Source organism: Anopheles cruzii, chromosome 2 (assembly GCF_943734635.1).
Source record: "Anopheles cruzii chromosome 2, idAnoCruzAS_RS32_06, whole genome shotgun sequence".
Lineage (NCBI taxonomy): Eukaryota > Metazoa > Arthropoda > Insecta > Diptera > Culicidae > Anopheles > Anopheles cruzii.
In genome coordinates, this window is record NC_069144.1 from 22,953,488 (window position 1) to 22,977,456 (window position 23,969).

At 47.9% G+C, this 23,969-nt stretch overlaps 6 protein-coding genes across 6 annotated transcripts; 2 read left to right on the forward strand and 4 right to left on the reverse strand.

The window, feature by feature from the left end:
- Nucleotides 1–1,057: 1,057 nt before the first annotated feature.
- Nucleotides 1,058–7,620, forward strand: LOC128269324 (senecionine N-oxygenase-like). Its single transcript, XM_053006764.1, has 3 exons — nucleotides 1,058–1,221; nucleotides 6,121–6,679; nucleotides 6,754–7,620. The coding sequence occupies exons 1-3, from the start codon at nucleotides 1,207–1,209 to the stop codon at nucleotides 7,455–7,457; spliced, it is 1,278 nt and encodes a 425-aa protein (XP_052862724.1). The 5' UTR covers nucleotides 1,058–1,206; the 3' UTR covers nucleotides 7,458–7,620.
- Nucleotides 7,621–7,738: 118 nt separating this feature from the next.
- On the reverse strand, nucleotides 7,739–9,974 carry LOC128277489 (senecionine N-oxygenase-like). The gene is made up of 2 exons (XM_053015949.1): nucleotides 9,352–9,974; nucleotides 7,739–9,282 (listed from the first exon to the last, which is right to left on the reverse strand). The coding sequence occupies exons 1-2, from the start codon at nucleotides 9,911–9,913 to the stop codon at nucleotides 8,585–8,587; spliced, it is 1,260 nt and encodes a 419-aa protein (XP_052871909.1). The 5' UTR covers nucleotides 9,914–9,974; the 3' UTR covers nucleotides 7,739–8,584.
- Nucleotides 9,975–11,322: 1,348 nt separating this feature from the next.
- LOC128277554 (senecionine N-oxygenase-like) lies at nucleotides 11,323–12,916 on the forward strand. The gene is made up of 3 exons (XM_053016029.1): nucleotides 11,323–11,416; nucleotides 11,477–11,875; nucleotides 11,935–12,916. The coding sequence occupies exons 1-3, from the start codon at nucleotides 11,414–11,416 to the stop codon at nucleotides 12,841–12,843; spliced, it is 1,311 nt and encodes a 436-aa protein (XP_052871989.1). The 5' UTR covers nucleotides 11,323–11,413; the 3' UTR covers nucleotides 12,844–12,916.
- LOC128277553 (senecionine N-oxygenase-like) lies at nucleotides 12,864–14,433 on the reverse strand. The gene is made up of 2 exons (XM_053016028.1): nucleotides 14,370–14,433; nucleotides 12,864–14,316 (listed from the first exon to the last, which is right to left on the reverse strand). The coding sequence occupies exons 1-2, from the start codon at nucleotides 14,370–14,372 to the stop codon at nucleotides 12,994–12,996; spliced, it is 1,326 nt and encodes a 441-aa protein (XP_052871988.1). The 5' UTR covers nucleotides 14,373–14,433; the 3' UTR covers nucleotides 12,864–12,993.
- Nucleotides 14,434–17,854: 3,421 nt separating this feature from the next.
- LOC128278686 (uncharacterized) lies at nucleotides 17,855–19,846 on the reverse strand. Its single transcript, XM_053017417.1, has 2 exons — nucleotides 19,829–19,846; nucleotides 17,855–19,639 (listed from the first exon to the last, which is right to left on the reverse strand). Exons 1-2 carry the CDS (start codon nucleotides 19,844–19,846, stop codon nucleotides 17,855–17,857), a joined length of 1,803 nt encoding a protein of 600 aa, XP_052873377.1.
- Nucleotides 19,847–19,857: 11 nt separating this feature from the next.
- Nucleotides 19,858–22,596, reverse strand: LOC128277838 (alpha/beta hydrolase domain-containing protein 17B-like). The gene is made up of 3 exons (XM_053016371.1): nucleotides 22,319–22,596; nucleotides 20,217–20,591; nucleotides 19,858–20,127 (listed from the first exon to the last, which is right to left on the reverse strand). The coding sequence occupies exons 1-3, from the start codon at nucleotides 22,594–22,596 to the stop codon at nucleotides 19,911–19,913; spliced, it is 870 nt and encodes a 289-aa protein (XP_052872331.1). The 3' UTR covers nucleotides 19,858–19,910.
- Nucleotides 22,597–23,969: the final 1,373 nt, after the last annotated feature.

Consider the following 23,969-nt stretch of genomic DNA (forward strand, 5'->3'; position numbering starts at 1 on the left):
AACTTAAACGTAAACAGGTGCTCGCTATATTTTGCTGGCCTACCCAACTAATGAATGACCAAGAGAAACTATATCCCCGCATTCCCCGATCGTATGACTCAGATGTATTTCGGTTTGCGGCGCATTCGTTATTTCCAGGTTTGTTATTCATCCAACTACATTTCTCTAATCCAACTACTACGTAGTTATCAATTTATTATTTTGACGTGATTTACGTAAACATGATACGCTGGCTAACGGGTAAACTATTGTGAATTTCAATTCCGTGCCACTAGCCTCAATCAGGTTAAATAAAATTAAGTAATAAAACTCACTGCGGCATAATAATACCCTTTTTAATGGTAAATTAATAATGAATCCACTTCGAGCATTTCTCAACTATCCAGGTTAATTAGGAAAGAAGGGAGAATAAGAAAGCTTTATGAAGAAGATATGATTTTCACAAGGTTCGCAGGACTGATCAAGCTTAGTATCAAGCGATCGTGTCTTCCATTATTTGGCGACTTTTTCATCGGTCCCAACAACGCCGCAAAAAAGGGAAAGCCAAATAGTAAATGTTAGTAATAGTCTGCCTGATGAACTGTTCTAGCCCAATCACTTCGCTATTATCAGTCTCACCACTCTAGCTTAAATCATGGCGGGAATTTTCAAGCGTAGACAACCAACGTAATGTAGAGACACGTGCAGAAATGCTGACGAATCTGACACCGTCCGGGACAGCGGGCCAGTCCCTGATAGAATGCAACCGACCACCGAGTGCCAATTTTCTACTACGTTGTGACACACGCTGGGGAAATACACTAATATTTCAAACACATCAATTACTGCCCAGCTAATTGGCCCACCGATCGCGCTGCAATGGACGACAAAATAAAAACTATTGCTCCACCGATAGGATTGAGCCCCGCGGAGAGAAACAACGGCGACGACGTGGAAGGGTGGCAAATCCCGAAACATCACACAGCTGCCGGGGCGGCGGGGCAGATATGGAGTGATGGTGCTAGGGCATCATAAATACGCAAAGCCATCGCAAGGACCACCAGTTGCTTGGCGATAGTCCGACGGAACGGGTCTGATTAAAACATATTCTGTGTACGGTGCAACCGGTGCAACATAGCGGCCGGCTCGAAAAACTCCGCGACAAATAGTGTACAAGTTCATTTGTTTGAAGTTAACACACCTGCAGCAAAAGAAAAGCCGTCCAACATGGTGAATGAAAAGGTAATTAATGGTAGATACCAGCAGTGCAGTGGCCTCTCAGGCCCAGTAGTGATGCAATTCGTGGTCAACGTTCGTAGGGCATCAGAGTTCTACCCTTTTGACTTCGAACTGCATTGGCTGATCGCGCAATCGACTACCAGTTATTTCATCATCTTTAGGAGTTTCACTAAAAAGGTGCCGGCTTTCGATTAGCTGGGTTGCCTCTATCAATATGAAAGTTGGAAAGTTGTTTTTTTAATCTTAGAAGAACGGACCGGGGCCGTATTTATTGGAAGTTGGAAAGTTAGTTCGGAATGAATTCTAGTTTAGCTCTAGGTTACACTAGCCAAGCTTACATTCGAGCCTTCCTGTAGTTACATTTGTTGCGGAGCTAAGAATTTGTATAAACAAAAGAGCATAATATTTTTATTTATAAAGATAGAAAACGATAATCTTGATCCCAGCCGCCGTAGAGGTCCGAGCCATTGACGTAAACGTGTTATGATTAATAATGCAGTATGATAACATTTCTAGTGTTTGTTTGCTTGAACATGTTTTGCACAAAATTATGTAGCTTTCAGTGCAGGTCATTTCAAGCCGACTAGACGAATATGTCTCGTCCACAGCATGGGCCGTTGGGGCATTGACTTGGAAACTCGAAAGCAAAACAAAATGTAGTGTTTCCAATACTGGACATCAACTGCAGACGACGAACTGCACACTTAACTGGGCACCGTCACATCACTTCATCACGAGGTTCGATGCGGCCCACAAATTATGTAAACCAGTACCGATAGCAGCGGATCAGCGCGGACTGTCGCGCCCAATAAATCCGTGCCCTAATGCATTCGACGTCACCGCGCGACGTGCGTTATCTATTTTCCGTTTCCTCCCGGGGGTTCGCGGTTAATCCTAGGATAGCTCCTGAATTCCCCCTTCAGTGTCGGTGACTCCTTTTGGCGGGAAAAGATTACGTTTACGCCGTTTTTGAATAACGAGGCTACTGTGCATTTTGTGAGTGCAAAGTTCATGTGGCTACAATCGGGGAACGGGTAATGTGGCACGAGCAAAACCGGCTACCAGTGACTTCCAGTGCGGTTGCAGAATGGGCTGTTATCAGTAAATCCGGTTGTTCTACCTGTCGAGCATGGCAACAGTCGCGCTCTACACTACGCCAGATATTTTGAACCAAGGCCGATAACCTTCAAGAATTCGTGGGAATAGGGCTCCTGTCCAGTTTAGTGCTGTTACTATCCATCACACAATCGGCCCCAGATCCGCGCACTCGTTTGCGCATGCCGGCCGCGGTTTAATCAATCTGAACCCCGCCTTTGCGCATAAATCAGTAGTTGGCCGGTGTTATCAGTTTCAGGATTCCTGTGCTACTAACAGGATGATTAAGGAAGTGGGCTGCTCATCTGACGCGGGCGCTCAGCTGCAAACGCTGGACCAATAATGCGCCTGTGGCGCACTGTGAACCACAACCCTCCTTGTTCGTTGTGGCAGGACCTTGAAAAGCTGCATAAAGGCTCGCCTATCGCTGTTCGATGTGGAAAACGGCAGAGTTTTTTTATTTGCGCGATCAGCGAACAATACGGATGAGTGTTGTCCACGATAAGAGTGCATTTCTTGAGTTGCAGTCCACGTCACAGGGTGATTGTGCCAGCCGAGATCGGTTAACCTCTAGCACTGTTTGTTTGTTTTAATGGATTATAGAGACTTTGAGCCGCAATGGCCTAGGCATTCATCTCTTTTATATACTAGACTAACTACTACTATATCTAGCTTATTTCTATCTTTATAGTCTATTTAGATCGATTCCAGTGGGGTCTTGTTTTATACGAATCAGATATTTTGTGGTGAAATTTAGAATTCCCTACAGAGGGATATTCTACCACCAAAAAAAAAAATATCTGATTTGCCCTACTCTGCCTCCACTTCATCAAATCCAAATCATATAATATGTTTTAAATTAGGTTTATATAGGTTTATAATATAGTGATAATAAATAGACTAACCTATTGGAATTGATTCCAGTAATGTCTAGTTTAAGTCGGATCAGAGATTTTTGTGGTAAAATTTGAAATTTTTACGGAGGGCTATTCTGCTGCGATTTTAGGATTTTGTGATAAGCATCTGATCTGACTTACTTTGACTCTACTTCATCAAATCCTAATTTGCAATGTTGTAATATGTAATGTGTGTAATGTATGTAATATGTTTTTTTTTTTTTATAAGTTTAATTTATTAAGCCATTCCATTTCAACTCAATTTAAACTTTCTTTATCTTGTTTAAATTTTGTTCGATCCCGATGCTCGGTCGTTCTTCGGTAGATTTCTGGGCATTTTTCCCAGTTCCCCATAAAGATTATAACCGGCAAGGAGGATCGAAACGTAAAAGTTCTAAAAAGTTTCAGAAAGTTCAATTTAAAGTTTTGCTGGTTATGTTCGAGTGGGTTGAGTCTAATTTGCTTTAAAGTTATTCAACTCAATCGAACCCCCAGAACTGAGTTGAAATGGATAGGAAAAGTTACTTTAGTTGAGTGAGATGTAATTTAAAATTTTTGTGTTTTCGTTTGTTAGTTTGAGTGTCTGTTATTTGTCCAGTTTAGTGTTTTCCTGCCAGTCAGTCCGTCCGTCAAACGGTCTGTCCAGTAGGCTGTCTGTTTTGAGAGTATAAGGGAAATGGTGCTCTCCACACGTGTGGGGCTTTGTCCATTTCAAGGTAAAGTGCTGTACCCTGTCTCAGCTAATAAAAAAAAATTAGAGAAATGGCGCACTCCGTATTCGCGTGGGGCTATTGATTTCCATTTCAAATTACAGTTTATCTCCTGCCAACTAAAGCTCAGAACCCTCTTGTTCTGTTTTTTATCGGGTTCAGTTTTGTAAAAAGCAAGGAAATAGTGCACTCCATTTGAATGGGGCTTTGTCTCTATTTCAAATTAGTTTTGAATTTTTCTTCGTTATAGTGTGGGACATATCCTTTTTTTCTATTCTGTTCTATTCTGATTTCCGTATTCGTTTACTAGTTTCAAAGAAAACTATGTAAAGGGCAGGAGGAAAGGAGGAAACGAGTACTTAGCTTCTTTTATTGTACGTTTCGATAGCCGTTGCAAACGACGCCTTATGCGGGTGTTGAGACGAAGCCTCCGCAGCGGGCTGGCTCGAAAACGGTCGCTCGGCGGGTACACAGGTATTTCCTGGTATTTCCTGACGGGGCGTCTGTGGCGAGCTGGCTGAAGTCGGTCCCTCGACGGGTACCATCGGCAGGGTGGCCGTTTGCGGTACCCTGGCACTTTATTACACTGACACTTTCACTGGCACTAGCCCTTTAATTCACTGCACAGGCCCGATATTCATTCGCACTTATTTCAGGCGGGTATACGGGTGATTAAGACGAAAACATCCGCACCGGGCTGGTTGAAAAAAAGAAAGGTCCTTCGGCGGGTACACCGGTATTTCCGACGGAGCGTCGGTAGCAGACGGCTGAAAAGGGTCACCTGGGTATCGCCGGCATGGTAGCCGTTTTGCGGTAAACCGGCACTTTCTTCGGACCGCTGGGGGAAGGGTTTTGTGCGCCCGTGTTTTATGAATGAAAGAATTGAAAGGCGAGGCGAAATGAGTGTTTTGTTTTTTCCCTTTAGGGCAACTGGAAAAGCCGTAAGGAGGGTGTCTGTGTCGGAAGGACGGGCAAACTGTCTGGGGTGATGTAATGACTGGCGGCTGAGGAAAACCGCGGAAGAAAGTGAAAGGAGTCAAAACAGGCACACCTACACGCGCACACACATGCACACACTCTCGTACACACGCACACACACACTCGCACTCGCAAGCAGCTATGTTGCAGGAGACCGTATTTTCCACCATGCACGAAAAGATTTGTTCTTTTTGTGGCGAAAAAACAAAAAACATTCAACCGGAAAAGGTTCCTAGAGATTTCTAGTCGCGAGAAAGTCTACAGAAGGCCACACACGCACCCCCAAGCATTCACACGCGCACACATGCACACCACACACCCGCACTCTGAAAAATTTGTTAAACTAGGGTCGGCTCCAAAAAGGTTTTCGCGATCCCCAGTCGCGAAGAAGGTCTCTGAAAAAATACACCGATCGCACTACACGGAAGTGGAGGCGGCACTAGACTGTCCAAAAACTCCTGATTATGTCCTTTTTCTTCACTATTTTCACTTCACTTCTTCACTTTCCTGTATATTGTCGCTGCGGTCCGGTGAGATAACCCGGGGCTCCGGTGAAAACCACGCGCTCCGCTTTATTTCGTTCACACCGGACACGGACACAAACGCGGAGGGAGGCGGCACCTTTTTCCGCACACGGAGTCGGAACCGAAGGAGCGGAGGAAGGGAAAAGAATAAAAAAAAACGATCCGTTCGCCACGAAGGTAACAACAGAAGTGTCCTGCGCCTCTGTGCGTCTGTGTGTGTGTGTGAACCTCTAGCACTGTTTGCAAAACATTGTTAACAACATTGTTGCACTACGCTCGTTGTGGTTAATAATGGTCCCGGTACATTATCATGTACCTACTCCAGCGGACGGTATTCTAGTCTGCTGGAAAAAAGAACCCATCGATAAGGACGGGGCTACCTCCACTCCTGTGCAGGTCTGGCGATTAAACGCAAGTTCTGGCACTTGAATCCAGGCTATCAGTGCACACGGGGCTTACGGCTTACGATTTTATTGGGTGGCTAATCGCTAATTGTTTGATTAATGTCTGGTATAACCGCCTGCTGCCGCAGCTAGCCGGCCGGTTCGAACCGGTGTTGGCAGGTTTCCACTTATCGCAGGGACCGAGAAAGGGGATCTGCCCATTAGGCGAGGTATTGCGTGATTGAAGAGTCACCGCGTTGGATACATATTCTAGACTTGACTGCAACCGACACTTTCTCTTTTTGATCACTTTCAGGAGAAACGGTCCTTTTGCGTGATCGGTGCCGGCACCGCTGGGCTTTGTGCCGCTCGGCATGCTCTACAGGCAGGCGGAACGGTGACCGTATTCGAGATGGGCAAGCAGCTCGGCGGTACCTGGGTGTTCAACGATGAGATCGGCAAGAACGAGTACGGCATCGATGTGCACTCGAGCATGTACAAAGGCCTGAAGACGAACCTACCGAAGGAGATCATGGGCTACCCGGACTTTCCCATTCCGGAGCAGGAAAGTTCGTACATCCCGGCGGAGGATATGCTGCATTTCTTTCAGCTGTTTGCCGAATCGTACGGCATTCTGGAGCACATTCGCTTCAGCCACTACGTGGTGCGCGTGAAGCCAACGATCGACGACAAACGGTGGGAGGTGATCGTTCGCGATTGCCCCAACGACAAGCTCCTGACCTACACGTTCGACTACGTACTGGTATGCAATGGCCACTATCACACGCCGAACTTGCCAAAGTACTCGGGAGCGGACGTTTTCGAGGGCATCCAGATGCATAGCCACGACTATCGCAGCAATGAGCGGTTCGAGGGTAGGTACTCTGGTCGCTGTTGTTGGCGGAAGGATTTGTTTTCACGCTTCGCTTCGTTTCCACTCATCCCACAGGAGAAACCGTCCTGGTCATCGGTGCGGGCCCGTCAGGAATGGATATGGCTTACGAGATCTCCAAAAAGGCGGTCCGCGTCACGTTGAGCCATCACCTGAAGGACAAGCCGCAGACGGTCTTCCCCAGCAACGTTACCCTGAAACCGGACGTAGTGTCCCTGACGAAAACGGGGGCCGTGTACGCGGACGGGACCAGCGAGGACTTTAGTGTGGTGTGCTACAGCACCGGGTACAAGTACACGTTCCCGTTCCTGAGTGCCGACTGTGGCATCACGGTGCAGGACAACTACGTCCAACCGCTTTACAAGCACTGCATCAACATCCGCTATCCGACGATGGCCTTCATCGGGCTTCCGTTCTACGTGTGCGCGGCCCAGATGATGGACCTGCAGGCACGGTTCTGCATAAAGTTTTTCGGCGGCGACAAAGCTTTGCCAACGCCGGAGGATATGGCTGCCGATACGGCGGCCGAGATGGAGGAGCGCTGGAAGCGTGGACTGAAGAAACGGCAGGCGCACATGATGGGGCCGGTCGAGGACAGTTACTACGAGGATCTGGCCCGGACCGCCGACATCGAGCCGATCAAGCCCGTCATCAAGAAGTTGCACAAGATCAGCGCAATGCGCTTTTCGCAGGATTTGGTCAACTTCCGGAAAGACAAGTTCCGGATAGTGGACGATGAAACGTTTGTGAAGGTACAGTAATCGGCCGAACTGCGTGTCGCTGAAGGCAGAGAGGGGGGTAGCTCGTGCGTGACCAAAGGAACGACTGTGGGGATGTGATTCGTGATTACCTAAGATAAGCTTAGTACGGCCACTAGTAATGCCGAACCATAATATATGCCAATAAAGTTCATATGTCTAGTTTACACTATATGTTGCAATTCAATTTGCCAAGAACATGGTTCAGCTTAATCGGATTAACATGTCGACGCTTAACGACAACTAAGCCCTGTCGTAAACGAACGATCTTGTGATATGGAGTTTATTTTTCCATGGTATGACTCAAGAGGTTCTTGTTTGTTGTTGACCAGTACGCGCCCTGTTTACTTTTACTGGAGGCTCAAAACAACACTATAAGCGAAGGCCACACGGAAGTGTAACTCAATTAGTGGCCACGGTCCATTGTCTGCTCACATGTCGTCGAATCCATGTCATGTCATGGTGTTGTACAGGAAGCTGTGTCGATGCGTTTTTACATACTAGCCTCATGTGTTCATGTTTTTGCTTTACGAGCAAAGGTCCAATGCAGTTTCACAGCGCTAGTTTTATTATGTTATGTTATTATTTCTGTACCAAACATAGCTAAGAAATCCTGTTCTACGCAATATGCAAACAAACATTCGGGATTATTATTTCAGTTTCTGCGTAAAATACACTCCCGTATATTGGAAAGGCCAGGGACCCATCAGTAGAGACACGTTTGAACTGAAATTACTAATCTGTTGCACATATGGATGCGTCACAGGTCGTTTGAGTACATTTTTGTACAGATTTTGCATTTTTGTGAAATTAAATCCTAAAGCAGATGCGATCAAGATCGACTTGTTTTTGGCATTTCCAACTAAACAGGCTATGTTGCCCAAACCTGAACATCTTTGAAAGTGTTCAGAGTTTCAGAAAATGCTGCCATTCCGAAACTGTTGAAATAGCTTAAACGGCAACACTCTATTTCAAAACAATTGACAACAGCCTATCTATTCTTTCCCAAGCTTTTTTAGGTCGGATCGGGTTGATCAGACCTAGTACAGGGTGTGACCAGACCTTCGTGTTTGTCTTTCGCAAAGAACCAAACAAATTCTCCGATGGAAACACTCACTCTAAGAAACTTTCTACAAGGCCACGAAAGTTTCGTCATCCACTATTGAAAAAACGTCCTCTCGAAAGTGTATCAGATCGTCCACAAAGCGTTGGCTGCTTTCGTTGTGTAGTTTCGTCATAACCGGCGCGATCGGCTCGATGCCGGCCGTCCGTGCCAGATCTTCGTAGTACCGTCCCTGCTCCGGTCCCATCATGTGCGCATGGCGCCGCTTCAAGCCCCGCCGTCGGCGGTCCTCCATTTCCGTCTCCATATCGGCCGCCATACAGCTGGGCGACGGTAGCTGGCGGTTCCCGGTGAAGAACTGCAAACAGAAGCGCACTTGCAAGTCCATCATCTGAGCCGCGCACACATAGAACGGAAGCCCGATGAAGGCCATCGACGGGTGATTGATGTTGATGCAGTGTTTGTAGATCGGTTGAACGTGATTGTCCTCAACACGGACGCCACAGTCGGGGGCCAGGAAAGGAAAACTGTACCGAAAGCCGGTACAGTACAGCACAACGTCGAACGGTATTTCGTCGCCGTCCGTGAAGCGGGCACCGTTCTCCGTCAGAACGTCCACGTCGGACTGCTGCGTCAGGTTGTCCGGAAACGGAAACGTTAACCGATCCATATGGTGGCTGATGGTAACCCGTTTGGCCTTTTTCGCCAACTCCAGCGCTATATCCATTCCGGAAGGACCTGCACCGATCACAAGTACCGCTTTGTCTATCGTACAATAGAAAGGGCAGGATCAGGAACCCCTCCACTAGAGTAGAGCTCTCACGAAAGGCCTACCTTTGTAATGATCCGCACACCGGTAATCATGACTGTGAAGCTGCTGGCCACGGAACCGATCGTGCCCGCTGATCGTTGGAACGCTCGGTGTGTGATAGTGTCCGTTGCAAATGAAGATGAAATCAAAACGGTACGTGCACTTCGATCTGCTCTGGGTCAGATCTTCCACTTCGACCAGCCAACGGCCGTCATCGGTCGGACACACTTGAGTTACGTGATGGTTGAAGCGTATGTGGCGTTTCACATCGTAACGGTCGGCATAAAGTTTCAAGAACGATAAGATGTCGTCGGACACGATGTACGAATCCGTTTGGGCCGGTACAGGGAAGTCAGGATAACCCATCACCTCCTTCGGCAGATTGGTTCGCAGTCCTCGGTACATGCTGGTATGGACCGGAAGCCCATATCGATCGGTCCCCACGTCGTCCGTGTATACCCACGTGCCTCCGATTTGCTCCATCCGTTCGAAAATGGTCACCTGGGCGCCGAGATCCAGCACGCGCCGAGCCGCTGCAATGCCGGCCATTCCGGCCCCTATAATGCAGTAGCTGCTGCTGCTCATGGTCGCACTCACGACACGCTTGACACAACACGGAATTGAATTTAATCTCTCGCAGCACCAGCAACCCTCGGCGACTGTCCGAACCCTTGTTCGAATGTACCAGATTTATAGCCCAGCGAACAGCGAGCAGCTCCTGGCGGTTACGGAGGCCCGTTAGTAGCCGAGGCGTGTGGCGGGCGGGTGTACTGCATAACAGAATCGATTCAAACAAGATCAGATAATCAGATGGCGCTAAGGCGCGTACACAGTCATTGTCTACGATGGTCAGTGGACAGTTGCATTGCTCCGATGCAGCGCGGCTGTAGTGGAAGCGAAAGGGTAAGGACGCTAGACTAATGACCGCTTTCTGACGTGCGGTGCATCTTGCCGCGATTAAGTCGTATACAACTTCATTAACACAGGCAGTTTCTACACAAGGACAGGAATATGGCTATAACTGGACACTCGGCAAACACTATTTGAAAACATAACAGGGCCTTCAGAATTATTTCATTTTGATTTTAATTTTCTAACAAGCATCCTAAGACTACCAAATGAATTCAACGCTCCGAATCGGTCAAATTAATTTTAAGCCGATACTTGAAATGTAATTTGGATTGATCATTCGATCACTTAGGTGCAGTTCTAGGATTTTCGAGTATGCAAGGACTAATAGTAAGGATATAACTCAAACTAAGTATAACTGTTTAAAGCTTTGTGTGACAGGTCAAGAGTCTTTGTAAAAAGAAAAAAAGGACTTCATCGAATAGTTGGGAGATGGTTGAGCAAATCTAACGATCCAAACCTATACATCCCGTTGTGAAAGTTCCCGGGCCAACGTTCCGGTACATCAAATACCGCCACCGACATACCTAGAAGTCATGTTCTTGTTAATAACCAGAAAAAACCCCACCGTCATCGTAATGGGGGAATTCTTTCTACGTTCTCATGAATGGGAATAAACCAGTTAATTTGTTTTGATAAATCTATTTAAGCTTGTACCAGTTTAAATTCGAGCATGTTGACAATTTGTTAAAAGTAGTCACGTATGAACACCAATAATTCTTGTAGTAGTATTAAAAAAAGTCTTCGGGGAAGTTATTTCGCCATTTGTTTCGAAGAAGCTCAGCCACTTTTCGAAGTATTCCAAACTGCATGTTGCCGAAAATTTAAAAATCTTCACTTTATTAAATTTGGTTTAATGTTTTGTAGTGCTACAATGAACCGAGCACACAGTTTAGTTTCTTATTATTCAATTCTAAATAATTTTAAAACATAAGCGTAGCCCATTGTGCTGTTATGCTTTGTGCAAGCTAGGAACACAAACACAGACATTACGATGGGTCGTATGTTCCTCCCCCATACGTACACCAACCACTGCGCTATGTAGTGCCGGCCGCACTTTTGTTAATCAGCGAGGGTCAATAGAACGATGGCCTTATCAAAGCTTGGCGGCGTTCCTCAGTATCTTCCGAGATACCGCACCGTGTAGCAGTCGTACCGAACATTCGCCAACTCTTAATGGTAAGTCAGGAGCTGTGCTGTGTAGTAGACGGGCAGCACTTAAATTGTCTGTTCCAGTAGGATTCCGCTCCATCTTACTGCATCATTGGTGCCGGACCAGCAGGCCTCTGTACGGCCCGACATGCACTCCTACAAGTGGCCGACGCTTTGCAAGTGACCGTGTTCGAGCAAACAGACCAAATCGGAGGTCTGTGGGTTTACAACGATAGTACCGGAACCGATCGCAATGGGCTGGACGTTTACTCGTGTCTCTACGCAAATCTGCGTACGAATTTGGTCAAGCAGGGGATGGGCTATCCAGACTACCCGATCGACGAGCAGGCGAAAACGTTCACCACAATCTCGGACGTGATCCACCAACTGAACGGGTACACCGAGAAGTTTGGATTGCGACGGGTCATCAAATTCGAGCACCAGGTCCTGCGAGTGACCCGAAATTTTGCACGCAGTAACTGGGATGTAAGTAGGTTTCTGCCCGTGAGAAGCATCGCCAGTGATGAGTCTGGTCTGCGTTGCAGGTTCTGGTGAAAGATCTTCCGCGTGGTCAGTACAAAACACACAGCTTCGATTACGTTCTGGTGTGCAACGGTCACTACTCGTCCCCGGTGGTTCCCGAGTTTCGAGGTCGAGACGAGTTCACCGGACGGCAACTACACAGTCGCGAGTATCGGCGCAGTGAGCACTACCGTGATCAACGCGTCCTGGTCGTCGGAGGTGGCCACAGTGGGTTAGACATTGCTCCGGAGATTGCCGAAAACGCTACGCGTGTCGTCTTAAGCCACCGTTGCCCGCATGCTGCCCATACCGGTTCGCGGGTGGTCCAAAAACCGGAAGTCCGGTCCCTAACCGCAACCGGAGCGGTGTTTGTTGATGGCGAGGAGGAAGACTTCGATGTGATTATCTACTGCACCGGGTATCGCTATTCGGTGCCGTTTCTTTCCGCGGATTGCGGGGTATCGGTGCAAAACAATTGTATCAGCCCATTGTACTATCACTGTATCAACATTAATCAGCCGACGATGGCGTTCATCGGGTTGCCGTTCAACGCCTGTCTAATGCTGATGATGGATCTGCAAGCACGCTTCTGCCTGAAGTTCTACAGCGGTCAAAAGAACCTGCCCAGCCGTGAGAAGATGCTCCGAGCGTGGCAGGAAGATACGCGGGAGCGAGAAGAGCGAAAGCTTACCGACAAACTGACGCACATGTTGGCAGGCGATTTGCAGCAGAGATATTACGACGATCTGGCCAGGATTGCCGAACTGGAAACACTGAAACCCGTGCTGGCCAAAATGCACGCGGAGTGTATCAGTAGCAAGCTGGAGGATGTGAATTTCCGAAACTATGAGTATCGCATCCTTGACGATCACAACTTTATCAAGATTCCTTTGTCCGGAGACGACGGCACGGGAGCGCGTTGTAACGTATAAGTGTTAAACAGTTTAAACTTGGATGTGGTTTATTTCTTTGCAAATATTAATAGGTGTATAAAAGTATGTTTGTCCCCGTTCGTGGATATGCTGTCGTTAGGAATAATGAATTGTGCTTCCAAATCTATGATTTTGAACGGTTTGACTCCGTCAACTTAGTTTTTCGACTCGTCCCAGGTCCTTTCGCAGACAATCAACCTCCGTAAGGAGGCACTTGACAAACGTTTGCCCATCCACGATGCGGTACACATCGTTTCGATAGTGCTCCAGATCCTCCTTCTTCCGCCGACTACTGTCGTTGTGTATTTGGGTCATTACCTCGGGGATCGGCTCGATCTGCGCCCGTTCGGCCAACGATCGGTAGTACGCCCCCTGATACTCCGCACCCATCATGTGTGCTTGGCGATGTTTCATCCCTCTGAGCCACCGTTCATTCATCTCGCGATCGTGATCACGTTGCATTTCCTCTCCGGCCGGCATTGGCAACCGGCCGCTATAGAAAGCTACGCAGAACCGGGCCTGCAGTTCAAACATGAGCGTGGCGCACACGTAAAATGGTAGACCGATAAACGCCATCGTTGGATGGTTAACGTTGATGACGTGCTTGTACAGCGGGCGCACCCAGTTATCATCCACCTGCACACCGCAATTCGGATGCAGAAAAGGAAAACTGTACCGATAGCCGGTACAGTAGAAGATTACCGTGACCGCATACTGTGACCCGTTTGCACACTCGACCGCGTTGGGCAAGATGCGCACTACATCCGGTACCTGCACCACGTTGCCAGGGAACTTTAGGTGCTTCAACTTGTCCGGTACGTGGTGGCTAAAATAGACTGTTTCCGCTTGCTTTGCCGCTTCCAATGTCAGATCCGTTCCACTGGGACCAGCCCCAATAACGAGCACCGTTTGACCTTTGAAAACATCCGGGTTGCGATAGTCGTGGCTATGTAATTGACGGCCGCAGAACGCTTCTCGCCCCGGATACGACGGAATGTGTGGCGTGTGATAGTGACCGTTGCAGACGAGTACAAAATCGAACCGCTCTTCTTGAGTGGTGCCTTCGGGCAAGTTTCTTACACGCACATTCCACTGCCCTGTGACCGCCGGGTTCGGCCTTACTTCTTCTACCAGGTGCTCGAACTGTATGCGGTCCGTCACACCGTAGTGGGACGAGTAATCGCGCACGAATTGTAGCACTTCGTCCCAGCGAACGTACGAAGCGTCCTGCGGTGGCACCTCGTACCCCGGGAAGCCCATAATTTCTTTGGGAAGATTCGTCCGGAGACCCTGGTACATGCTGGTGTGTATGGGCAATCCGTAGCGATCGGTGCCGACCTCATCCGTGTAAACCCAGGTGCCGCCGATTTGGTCCGATCGCTCGTACACCGTCACATGACCGCCAGCATCCAGCACTGACTTGGCCGCGCAAACGCCTGAACTGCCGGCCCCGATGATGCAGTATCTTTTTTGCTGAAAGAATAAGCTCTTATTGGACCATCCGGAGGTTCGTTCACCGTACTCACCATGTTCGTGATTGAGGCCAACTTTGGAACTTGCGGTTTTGCGCAATCGTTGCGTGAATGCCGACTACCGATTACGATAGCACATAGCTAAACTTTCAGCTGATTTGGACTTTGTTGACAAACACGATCGCGTTCATCAGTGTGTTGGTGAATCCGTCGCAGCATGCTCACCATGGGAAAGTGGTGAAGAATTGGTGGTCAAACTCCGATCGGACATTTAGGCGAAATCGTGCGATCGGAAGCTTCACCTATCTAGTGTCAACGACAAAAAATAGGAGATTCACGCTACGATGCTAGCCAGCAGCCCACAAGTCATTCTACGATCTGAAGAAACTATTCACATATCCTGTCGAAGCGGTCGACTATATTTTTCTTTTTCGGAAAAATCAAACACAATCGCTTGAGGTGACCATTTGAATATAACAATTTCATTTTATTTAAGGTCGTAAACAGCTCATGTCAGAGTTCTTTCCCTTTATACTATTGCTATTCTAGTTTCCTTCCATTCGGCTGCTGTTGTCTAATAACGGATTGCTTGCTTTGGGGGAAAGATCATTTTCGCTTATGACGGCTTGTGTGGGGATGTGTCTTGTAACCTATGCAAAAATATGCTTCATGTTATGCGAATGCCAGTACGTGTAAGTATGTGAGGGGGTATGATGAGTGTTGTAAAAAACATTGCTCAATGTAATAACATTCGAAGACTTGGCTTCGGTGAATCGTATAATATTGCATATCATTTCCGTGTAAACTCCACCACAGAACCATCCCTTAATTCCGTGCAGGAAAATCTCTTTCCTGCGCCACACGCCGTTATTTTTGTGCATTTCGTTTCAACTCTGGTGGTATGTGCGCTTGGTTATTCAGTGATTATTTAAGACGTCTCTCGCTCTCTCTCCCTCTTTCCCTCTTTCATGTTTCATTTGTTTATCCAGCATGTATCACGATCCCAAACGTGATTCCACAGTGTCCCACTGCAAGTAATCTTCACGGAAAAATGGAAGATAAAACTTATACAATTAAGTTTCCATTATCTACGCGTTTGGTTTTGTCTTCTCGTTCACCACACACCGTCGCCGCCATTCCACTCTATCCTATCTACTTCATCTAAGCCTCCCCATTGAACATGCCACGGGGAGGCACTTTCAGGTCTTGCTCTTATCGCACTATAAATTAGTAAGTGTCAGCTTACAGATAAAAAAGAAACATTCATTAAAAAACGCAAATAAAAGTGTATACGTTTTTCCCTTAGATATAAGAAGATGAATCTCTAGAACCATAATTTGCCTCACCCGGTGTTCCCGATGTTACCCCCCAATTTTGTTAACTTAAAAACTAATCTTTCTTTGATTGTGCTTTAACTGCACATTACTTGCACATTGAGTAACATCATTCGTGTGATCAGTGAATTGCAGGTTGGCCCACACATCCTATGCGGCGCGCATTGCTCTAAACCTCGTGACAGGCATCGAACGGTGGTGCATTGTTTGCCAGAGACGGGGAGATCGGTTTCGAAAGAAGAGAAAAGGACGATACTCGGTACATATATGGTAATATTTTTTGATATTCGAAAACACACTTAAGCTACAACAACACGTACACTTACAACACACATACTTAGTGTCTTATTCTCGTGATTCTGTTCCGAAATTCAACAAATGTAAAAAAATACATTGCGGGCACTTTCCTAGAATGGCAAGTTTTCTTCTAGTTCCGGATACATCCGGGAAATACGTGGCGATGGTGAGGTTCGTGATGTTGCTTATCTAACCAATTGATCGTAGCCGTGCCACTACAGTGCTCAACAAATATTCGGGCGCCAGCATTGCGAGTTCACCGGTTGGTTTTTTTTTGTCAAGGAATTTAACGCTTTAGTAGCGTCGATAAAAAAAAGGAAATGTCAGAAGCATAATCACACGATGGAAGTTTTCCAGAGCATATTCTTATATCTCACGTACGTGGCTACAACTAATCTCAACCAATATACAATCGATTCGAATTGAAATATACATCCCCACCGCGACCATTAGGTAGTTTTTGCTTTTTCGAAACAGTAATAAACCCTTCATATTTCACAAACTAATCAAACTGAAACGATCGCGATCACCCTACCGTGTATTGGGTGGCGATCACAGTTGGAGATCAAAAAACGCGACCCATTACAGTGTACGCCAAAAACTGTGTCATAGTTGTTCGGGAAATATGACACAGATCAGAGTGGGCGCTGTGGTTTCATTAGTTTCATGTGTAAGTTTGTGTGTTTGTGTATGGTTTACTAATTACTCCAGTGCCTGAGTGCTTGGCTGTTGGGCTGCGGATATTGAGCACGGTTACTTGATTTCTTGCAATGGAACTACACAACAATCAATGGTAGGGACGGCTATTAGGTGCATACGTTTCATATCAGATCTGTAAAAAGGATTGGGGAAAAGAACATCGGTGTCAGTTTGGCGTTCGCTTGCACACACCACACACAGCTAATCGCATTTGTCAGAAAGCATTAGTCATTTGTTAGTTTGAAACTGTGTTTATGGTTTCTTTCCAAGTTGCTTCTGTAACACAGCATCGTCACCGGATTAGCATCGTTATAGGAAAGAGTTTTAGACGCACAGCTAAATCGAGTTACTAATTTCGAGTTCTACTACAGTACATCCGGGGGATATTAATGTGGGGAAGGGTTCTATGTTACACTTTTTTTGAACATTGCAAGAGCTTCACCACTACGACAGGTGTTCTACATAGATTATCAGTCAAGTTTATCAGTCGCATGCAACTGTTGATGGTGGCAGATTTACTTATCGAATAGGGGTCTCTTTTCTTTGTCTTCCTAAGCAATCATCACGAGTGATTATTGGCATTTTTGTTTGCCTTTTTGCGTGCCCAAGAGAGCAGGTGTGGTACGCAATGTGATGATCGGTTTATGTTAACTTGTGGGTTACTTTCGATGGATGGAAAACGCTTCAACGAAATGGCGAGTAAGACAAACTTTACGGTTTACTTCCCGAGGTACATGCAAAAACGGTTGGGTATTGTTTAAATCTTAGAACACTGTGGACTGTGAAAAACGATACGGTTAAAGGGAGACATTACACCAAAACGGATCGTTGTTGCTACTAAGCTTTCCAATTGTGTTCACGGACCAATTAAACTACTGCATGTGCAATTTGGGTAAAGCGTTGACGTGCGTAGGTCAAATATTTGGGCAGAATGTCGTTCATTCATTCATTCATTCCGGTGTGAACAATTTTAAAAAAATGTGTTACGATATTGATAAATTGCACAAGGAAGACACATCAGCATTTATGCCAGTCCGCAATCAATGCATCCTTCGATTGCACAACAATACAAGTAACAAAACTAAAAATACACATAATTCATTGCCTACTGATGGAACAACATGCAAACGACGTATGACGGTATGCTTGCGACTACAGTCGCCCGGAAATGGCCGCCTCTCTGTGAGCAGTGCTGCGACCGATTTCGTTTTATTCTGCCGCGGCCTCAGCAAACATCTGCCCAATGTCTTTGCTTTCGAGCGTGTCCGGTGAAAACGGCTCTTCGTAGGTGAGAAAACTGTTCGAGTTCGACACGGTCGTTTTGCGGCGGGTATCTTTCGCTTTGGCAGCGGGAGACGCGGCCACCGGGATGGTGGCTGACTTGACGATCCGACCCTCGGTACTTTGGGTACGATGGGTGGCCCCAATCACCTTTCGCTGCCTGTCGCCGGTACCCTCCACCCCGCTCACGGACAGATGCTTGACCGGTCTCCGTCGCTTGGCACTCTCGCGCTTACGGTCACCAGCACTTTCCACGATGATCACATCCGAGCTGGATTTCGATTTGCGCTTAACGAATTCGTCCGAAATGAAGATCAACTCGACACTGTCACTGGCGGCGGTCAGGTCAGGAGTTTTCGGTTGAGCAAACGGTTCCACATTGTTCCCGGAGCCAACTGACACGTTGTCGACGGATTTCGAAATTGATTTCACACTGCTTGCCGCACTGCCGACGGTGTCGACGACGATGGTTAGCATCTCGTCCGCTCCGTCGACACCGTCGAGCGTGGAGTTGGGCAGCTGGAAGCTTCGTATCGCTACCGGCCGCAGGGACAGTGTCGGTGGATTGCGCTTATCGATACACTCCATCGATTTGGAGATCTTTTTCACGCTTTTCTGCACACGGACGGATTGTTGGTCACGCAAGGACTGTCGGCGAAACTCATCCGATATGATAATGATTTCCTCGGCCTGCGCCATGCTGCGACCGTGCGTACGCAGCATTGGAGCCCTTTTGCGCGGTGGGCGCATCCCTGCCGCATGCTGCACACCGATCGAGCGTCGCTCCACCGTTTCGCTGTGACGCCGCTCGAGCGGTGGAAGTCCGAGCAAAGGGATAGGCGAGTTCGGTGAGGGTAACGGCGAGGCTGAGCTACCGATCAACGAGTCGTCCGCCCGTAGCCCAATACCGGAAGCATCGATCGTCAAGGGGTTGGGGGCGCGCCGTGCGATCGATTCATCGCGAGGCGAAGCCTGATCGTCGCGCTTGTCGTCAGCCACGCCCGGTGACGAGCCACCACCGGTAGTCTTAATGCTTACGATCTGAGTTAAAATATGATTGACGTCTAATGATAGTCTACACTTTGTACACGATGAGGATGAGCTATTCGCGGTGTCGTTCAGCTTGCGCACCAAGCTGTTCAGGTTGTCTTTGTTTAATGCTAACAGTTTCTTGCTTTTACCTTCTCTCCTGAACACACTTCGCTCCGGAACGGCGGCACTGGTTACGAGCTGCGGCTGGCTGCTGGGCAAGTCGCCCGGGCGATCCTCGCCCTCCGTTGGCGGTGGCGAGCAGCTTCGTTGCATCTGTTGGAGGTTTTCTTTGGAGATGTTGATGATGTTTTCGTTACAGGCGCACTTGCGAAACTTGAGGTTCAGTTCGATCATGCTGCTGTCGGAAGAGTAGGAGATGAAACCGTGAATGTCACTGTTCTGGCACAGTGACCGACGCTCCTCGTCCACGTCCGAGTTTTGGTGGAAGTGATCGACAGCGACTCCATTGATGTGGACGGTCGCTTTGGTTGTGCCACTATTCTGGCCGACGCTCACGTCACCAGCGGATTGGCGCGACTTTCCGTCGCCCAACGCTTTCAACTGTTGCTCCTCGGCCGTGTCCCGACCGTCACCATCGGACCGCGCAGAAGGATCGGCATCGGGTGCCACCGTGGCGGAGGAAGCGAGATCTTTCCCGCTGCCTCCGCCGTTCCCCTGATGCTAGAGAAGCTTCTCGATCGTCGATGCATCATTGGTGGAGTTGGAGCTGATCGTGATTGATGCATTCAGTATCTCATCATCTGACCGAGATAAAGCATACTTAAATTCATAAATTCATTACACAACAATGTAGATCAACAGCGATCTTACCCGTGTTTAGATCCTCATCATCTTCATCATTTTCGCCACTGTCCGCCTTTGGGCCATCGCCGTCACCTTTGGTACGCCTGCCACTACTGCCGCCGCCTCCGCCGCGCTTATTCAGCTTTTGTCAGTTGACCAGCTCCACTGACACGAACTGCTTCAGCCGCTCCAGATACTGGCTGTACATTTCCACATCATTGTGGCCAGCTCCTTCCACCCACAGCGGTTCCACTGCTCGTGGACACTTTTCGTAGATTGTCATGCCGTGGGAAAAGTCAATCACCTCATCCTCCGTACCGTGTATAACAAGCACGGGTGACGTTACTTTCGGCACCTTATCGATACTGTTCCGTTGAAGATGGCAGGAAAGTGAACAGAAAACTTAGACATTAGACTCAGAGTCACACAGGAAAGTGGAAGCTACGGGCCCTACCTTGGGAACGCATCAAAGAACCAGGTGCGTTTGGTGGCGGGGAAAGCGACACGCATACCGGACATGAGTGGTGAGTGTAGAATCACTGCACCCACCTCGTACCGGCTGGCAAGGTCCACCGTTGGCACTGTGCCTATGCTTTGGCCGTAGAGGATGATGTTTTCCGGGCTGATGCCGTACCGCGTTCGCAATGCGTGCCACGCGGAGTCTATGTCTGCGTAGAGGTTCTTTTCGGTCGGTTTTCCGGTGCTTTGACCATAACCTGAGTAATCGTAGCTGAAAATGTTACAATTTATGCGCTGTCCCAGCCCGATGAAAAATGTCGTCATCTGCCCGAGATCGACAGCGTTCCCGTGGGAAAAGAGTAGAGTGAATCTGGAAAATAAATGTTTCAAAAAGGACATTAGTAAAAAGGAGTAGACGACCCCCACCTCAAAGTAGTTCGCTTTCAACGGTACGAAATGAAAGTGTTTGCTTTATGTGAGTTGTTGAAAAAATCACAGCCAAGTTTAATTATTCAGTTCCTTATCTTAAGTTTACTTGTCGCGATTGAACTCGTACGCGCAACCTGATAACGCTGTTTCGTTTACACGTTTCTGCGGGGAAACAACCCCAACAAAGGGCGATATATACATTGTTTGTAAGAAAATGAAATTGAAATCATTTTCTATGTGTAAAATTCAAATTTGAAAGCGATTTGCAGTGAAGAATTCAGAATAATTTGAGACAATTCATAGCAGCTATTATCAAACGATGCTCACGGCACATCGACGCATGCAACCTGTGAAGCGTGTTTCGTTCGTTCGTCAAAATTAATGCAGAAAATATCCGTGAAATTTAAACATTATTTCTGACTCCGTGTTGATTTTTTTACTGCATCCAATTATGCTTGAAATTAAAATTAGGCTTATTCAAACTAAACAAAGTGTTTTGTTTTTTTCAATAACAATCAAGTAATCGCTCGACTCCCGTAGCCTACTAAGTTCCGTAACCGGCAAGCAACAGTTAAACACGCTGAAAAAAGGCACAAAATAGGGCAAATTGAAGACCGTGGTGCAAAAAAAGAAGGTTAATCCAAAAGCTAACATTTGGCGAAAAGTGGAGCTTGATTAGGCAACCAGATACAGCGCGGCCACCAGAGCTTCGGCTAGCATAGGTGGTAATTGATTTGCCAAACTCCGGCACAGGTTGCGGTGCTGGCGCCCTAAACATTTCGATAAAGTGATGCCAGTGGTAGTAGGCCGAGGTAGCGGAGAGGACGATGACGTTGGCACTGAGCGCACACATTTGCTATGTCGCCCGCGACTGGCCCGCCGTAACGGAAGCTGACATCAACCACCATTAATGCCGCAGGGCTCACGACGGGTCGGAGAAATTTAGATTAGAAATTTCCCCTGGATCGCACCGCAATTTGTGTCCACTGTGATATGGTGCTTCCCGCGGGGCCTGTTGCCAGCGGTTTTACGATGATGATTCGCTTTTATGCATCATCGCGGCACTGAGCAGCATTAATGATTGGCTCATCAACGGGAACAGCTATGTTGGAGCGTTTCACTTGGCCCGCTATCATCGCATTGGATCGAAGATGCGATCATGTTTTTTCTGTCCAAATTTAAATAAAGTGCACCCAGTACCTCAATTTATGGCGCACAGTGAGGCCTTATTCTAAATCAACCATTAACACAAACCGGCCAGACCACTGGGCAGTAATGTGCGACCAGATTGCTAATATACAGTCAGCGTGTAGCGTAAAAGCCGTTTTTACGAGACCACAATTCGTAAACACAGCTGTAACACGGGCGCAACGGCCGTCTAGAGAGATAAAGATAGCCCAGCGTAGAGCCCAGTCAGTAGTGGAGATGAGGAAATGAAAGGAAACGGCGGCGACGTTCGTGGCGAAAGCCCACGCGTCTTCGCTTTGCGTAACGCATTCCCAGCGTGACTTCGGGTGTGATGGAATGTCGCGTTCATGCTCTCATGTGGAACAAGCAGTGCAGTTCGGACTCCGCAGCGCCTGGGAGCCAAGTAGTTGGACTCGGTTGGACAATAATTAATTTATCTTGCACCCCCTCCGGCCCATCTTCCTCCCACCCTGCACTCACCGGGCGTTCGCGCTGCACTTGACAAACAGACAGGCGATCCGATTGCCGCGGGAAGACCGTGCGTAAAACGCCTCGAAGCATTCCTTCTCCCGGTCGCTGTACTGCCAGTCGGCCTTATCGTACAGTGTGAGGGTGAACTTGCTGTTGCTGGCGTCCGCTTCCGGTTTCAGGTCGTAGCTTGCCTCGGGCGGGAGGAAGGCCAACTTCGACGCGATCCGACCGGGGCACGGCGGACAGCAGAACAGGCAGCACAGCTCGCTGAAGCTCAAACCGTTCATCTTTTTCTTGTTGGCGCCTGGCGCTTCGCTCGTGTCCGCTTCCGTCGCCGCCGTCGTCGTCGTTGCCGTCGTGGCGTTCACCGCCGCACTGTCCTCCCGTTGTACGGTGGCGGAACGGCTGCTGCTGCTGCTACTGATTGGAGCTTGGTTCCTCTCGCGTTCCAGTTTGGCGCTTTTGGGGACGGTTTTAGCAATGCGCCCCTAACCGGAATGGTGGCTCCCGCCGACGGAGAACAATCGACTTTCTCGAACACAATAGTCACAACTGCAGCCGTGCGCTTCAACCGAGGCTTTTCTCACCGCGCTGATGCTGCCGATGTTGTTGGCCTCATTCGTTTGCACGCACTGTGAACGGTGGCTGGGGAAGAGTATACTACCGAACTACTACGAATTTTGGGGAGATTCAGCGGATCTGCATCAAGCACTATCTCTAGAATATAGTCGACTACTGCCAGAACGAAGGATCGAGGGGCCTAAAATGGCCATCACTTTGAGGCTCGTGGCCTACGCAAGATTCACTTTCCACATACGACTGGGCACACACATACGCTACACAGAGGAACACACGGAGGCCACTTGGCTGCCAGACCTGGACAACAGCACCACCCTTGGCGAGAGAGATTCACTAGAGAAGAAGCTTACACACTTCTGCACGCACACCAAACTAAAGGTAATCTGAAACTAGACACCGAGCGCCCTAATGTCATGGTTTCCGTGATGGGTGCGGATTTATGGAAAAGGCTGTGCAATTCGTGGCCAGTTTTTCCTTGGCGACACGGTCAGCTTCTTTTGTTTTTACTCGATGCCTCTCCTTTCTCGTCCAGCGTACGAGGCAGCATCGAAAATGACAGCGCTAGAGGACCGCGTTTGACAGCAGCCGCCAATGTCGACAACGATGTTTTGGGTTGTTTGTCGACCACGGTTCGTTTGCTATAAAATATAATCGCCATAAAATTTTCAAACGACCGTTAGAAAATGTACACGTGGATAAGGCGAACCGAATTTAGAGGAAAACAAGCATCACCGAATTTGAAAGATTTTAACCGTTAGCCGCTAGAAGGGGCGTATCCACTCGGCAATTAATTGATTAAACAAAAAACTCGGGATGAGTGTTAATTATGAATGTAATTCATTTTTCACCGTTGGTTAGAACAGTCTGCTGACAAGAAATACACTTTGTTTGTGAAAACAGTGCGGCTTTCTGTACAGAAATTAGATATCTTTTCGCAGTGGCAAAGATTTGAGTAGATCATCCGACACGATGCACCGATAAATCGGTTTTCAAGCGCAAGACGACAGCTCGAACCCTCAAAACATGCACTTGAGACCTGAAGACATTAAATTAGTGCTTGCTGTAAAACACCAATTAATAG

Coding starts and splice junctions, on each gene's coding strand:
- LOC128269324 (XM_053006764.1), top strand. Junction 6,680..6,753: donor CAGCAATGAGCGGTTCGAGG/GTAGGTACTCTG, acceptor CTCATCCCACAG/GAGAAACCGTCCTGGTCATC.
- LOC128277489 (XM_053015949.1), bottom strand. CDS start 9,913: ATGAGCAGCAGCAGCTACTGCATTATAGGGGCCGGAATGGCCGGCATT. Junction 9,283..9,351: donor GTGTGCGGATCATTACAAAG/GTAGGCCTTTCG, acceptor ATTGTACGATAG/ACAAAGCGGTACTTGTGATC.
- LOC128277554 (XM_053016029.1), top strand. Junction 11,876..11,934: donor TTGCACGCAGTAACTGGGAT/GTAAGTAGGTTT, acceptor TCTGCGTTGCAG/GTTCTGGTGAAAGATCTTCC.
- LOC128277838 (XM_053016371.1), bottom strand. CDS start 22,596: ATGAACGGTTTGAGCTTCAGCGAGCTGTGCTGCCTGTTCTGCTGTCCG. Junction 20,592..22,318: donor AAGTGCAGCGCGAACGCCCG/GTGAGTGCAGGG, acceptor TTTATTTTCCAG/ATTCACTCTACTCTTTTCCC. Junction 20,128..20,216: donor TTCTTTGATGCGTTCCCAAG/GTAGGGCCCGTA, acceptor TCAACGGAACAG/TATCGATAAGGTGCCGAAAG.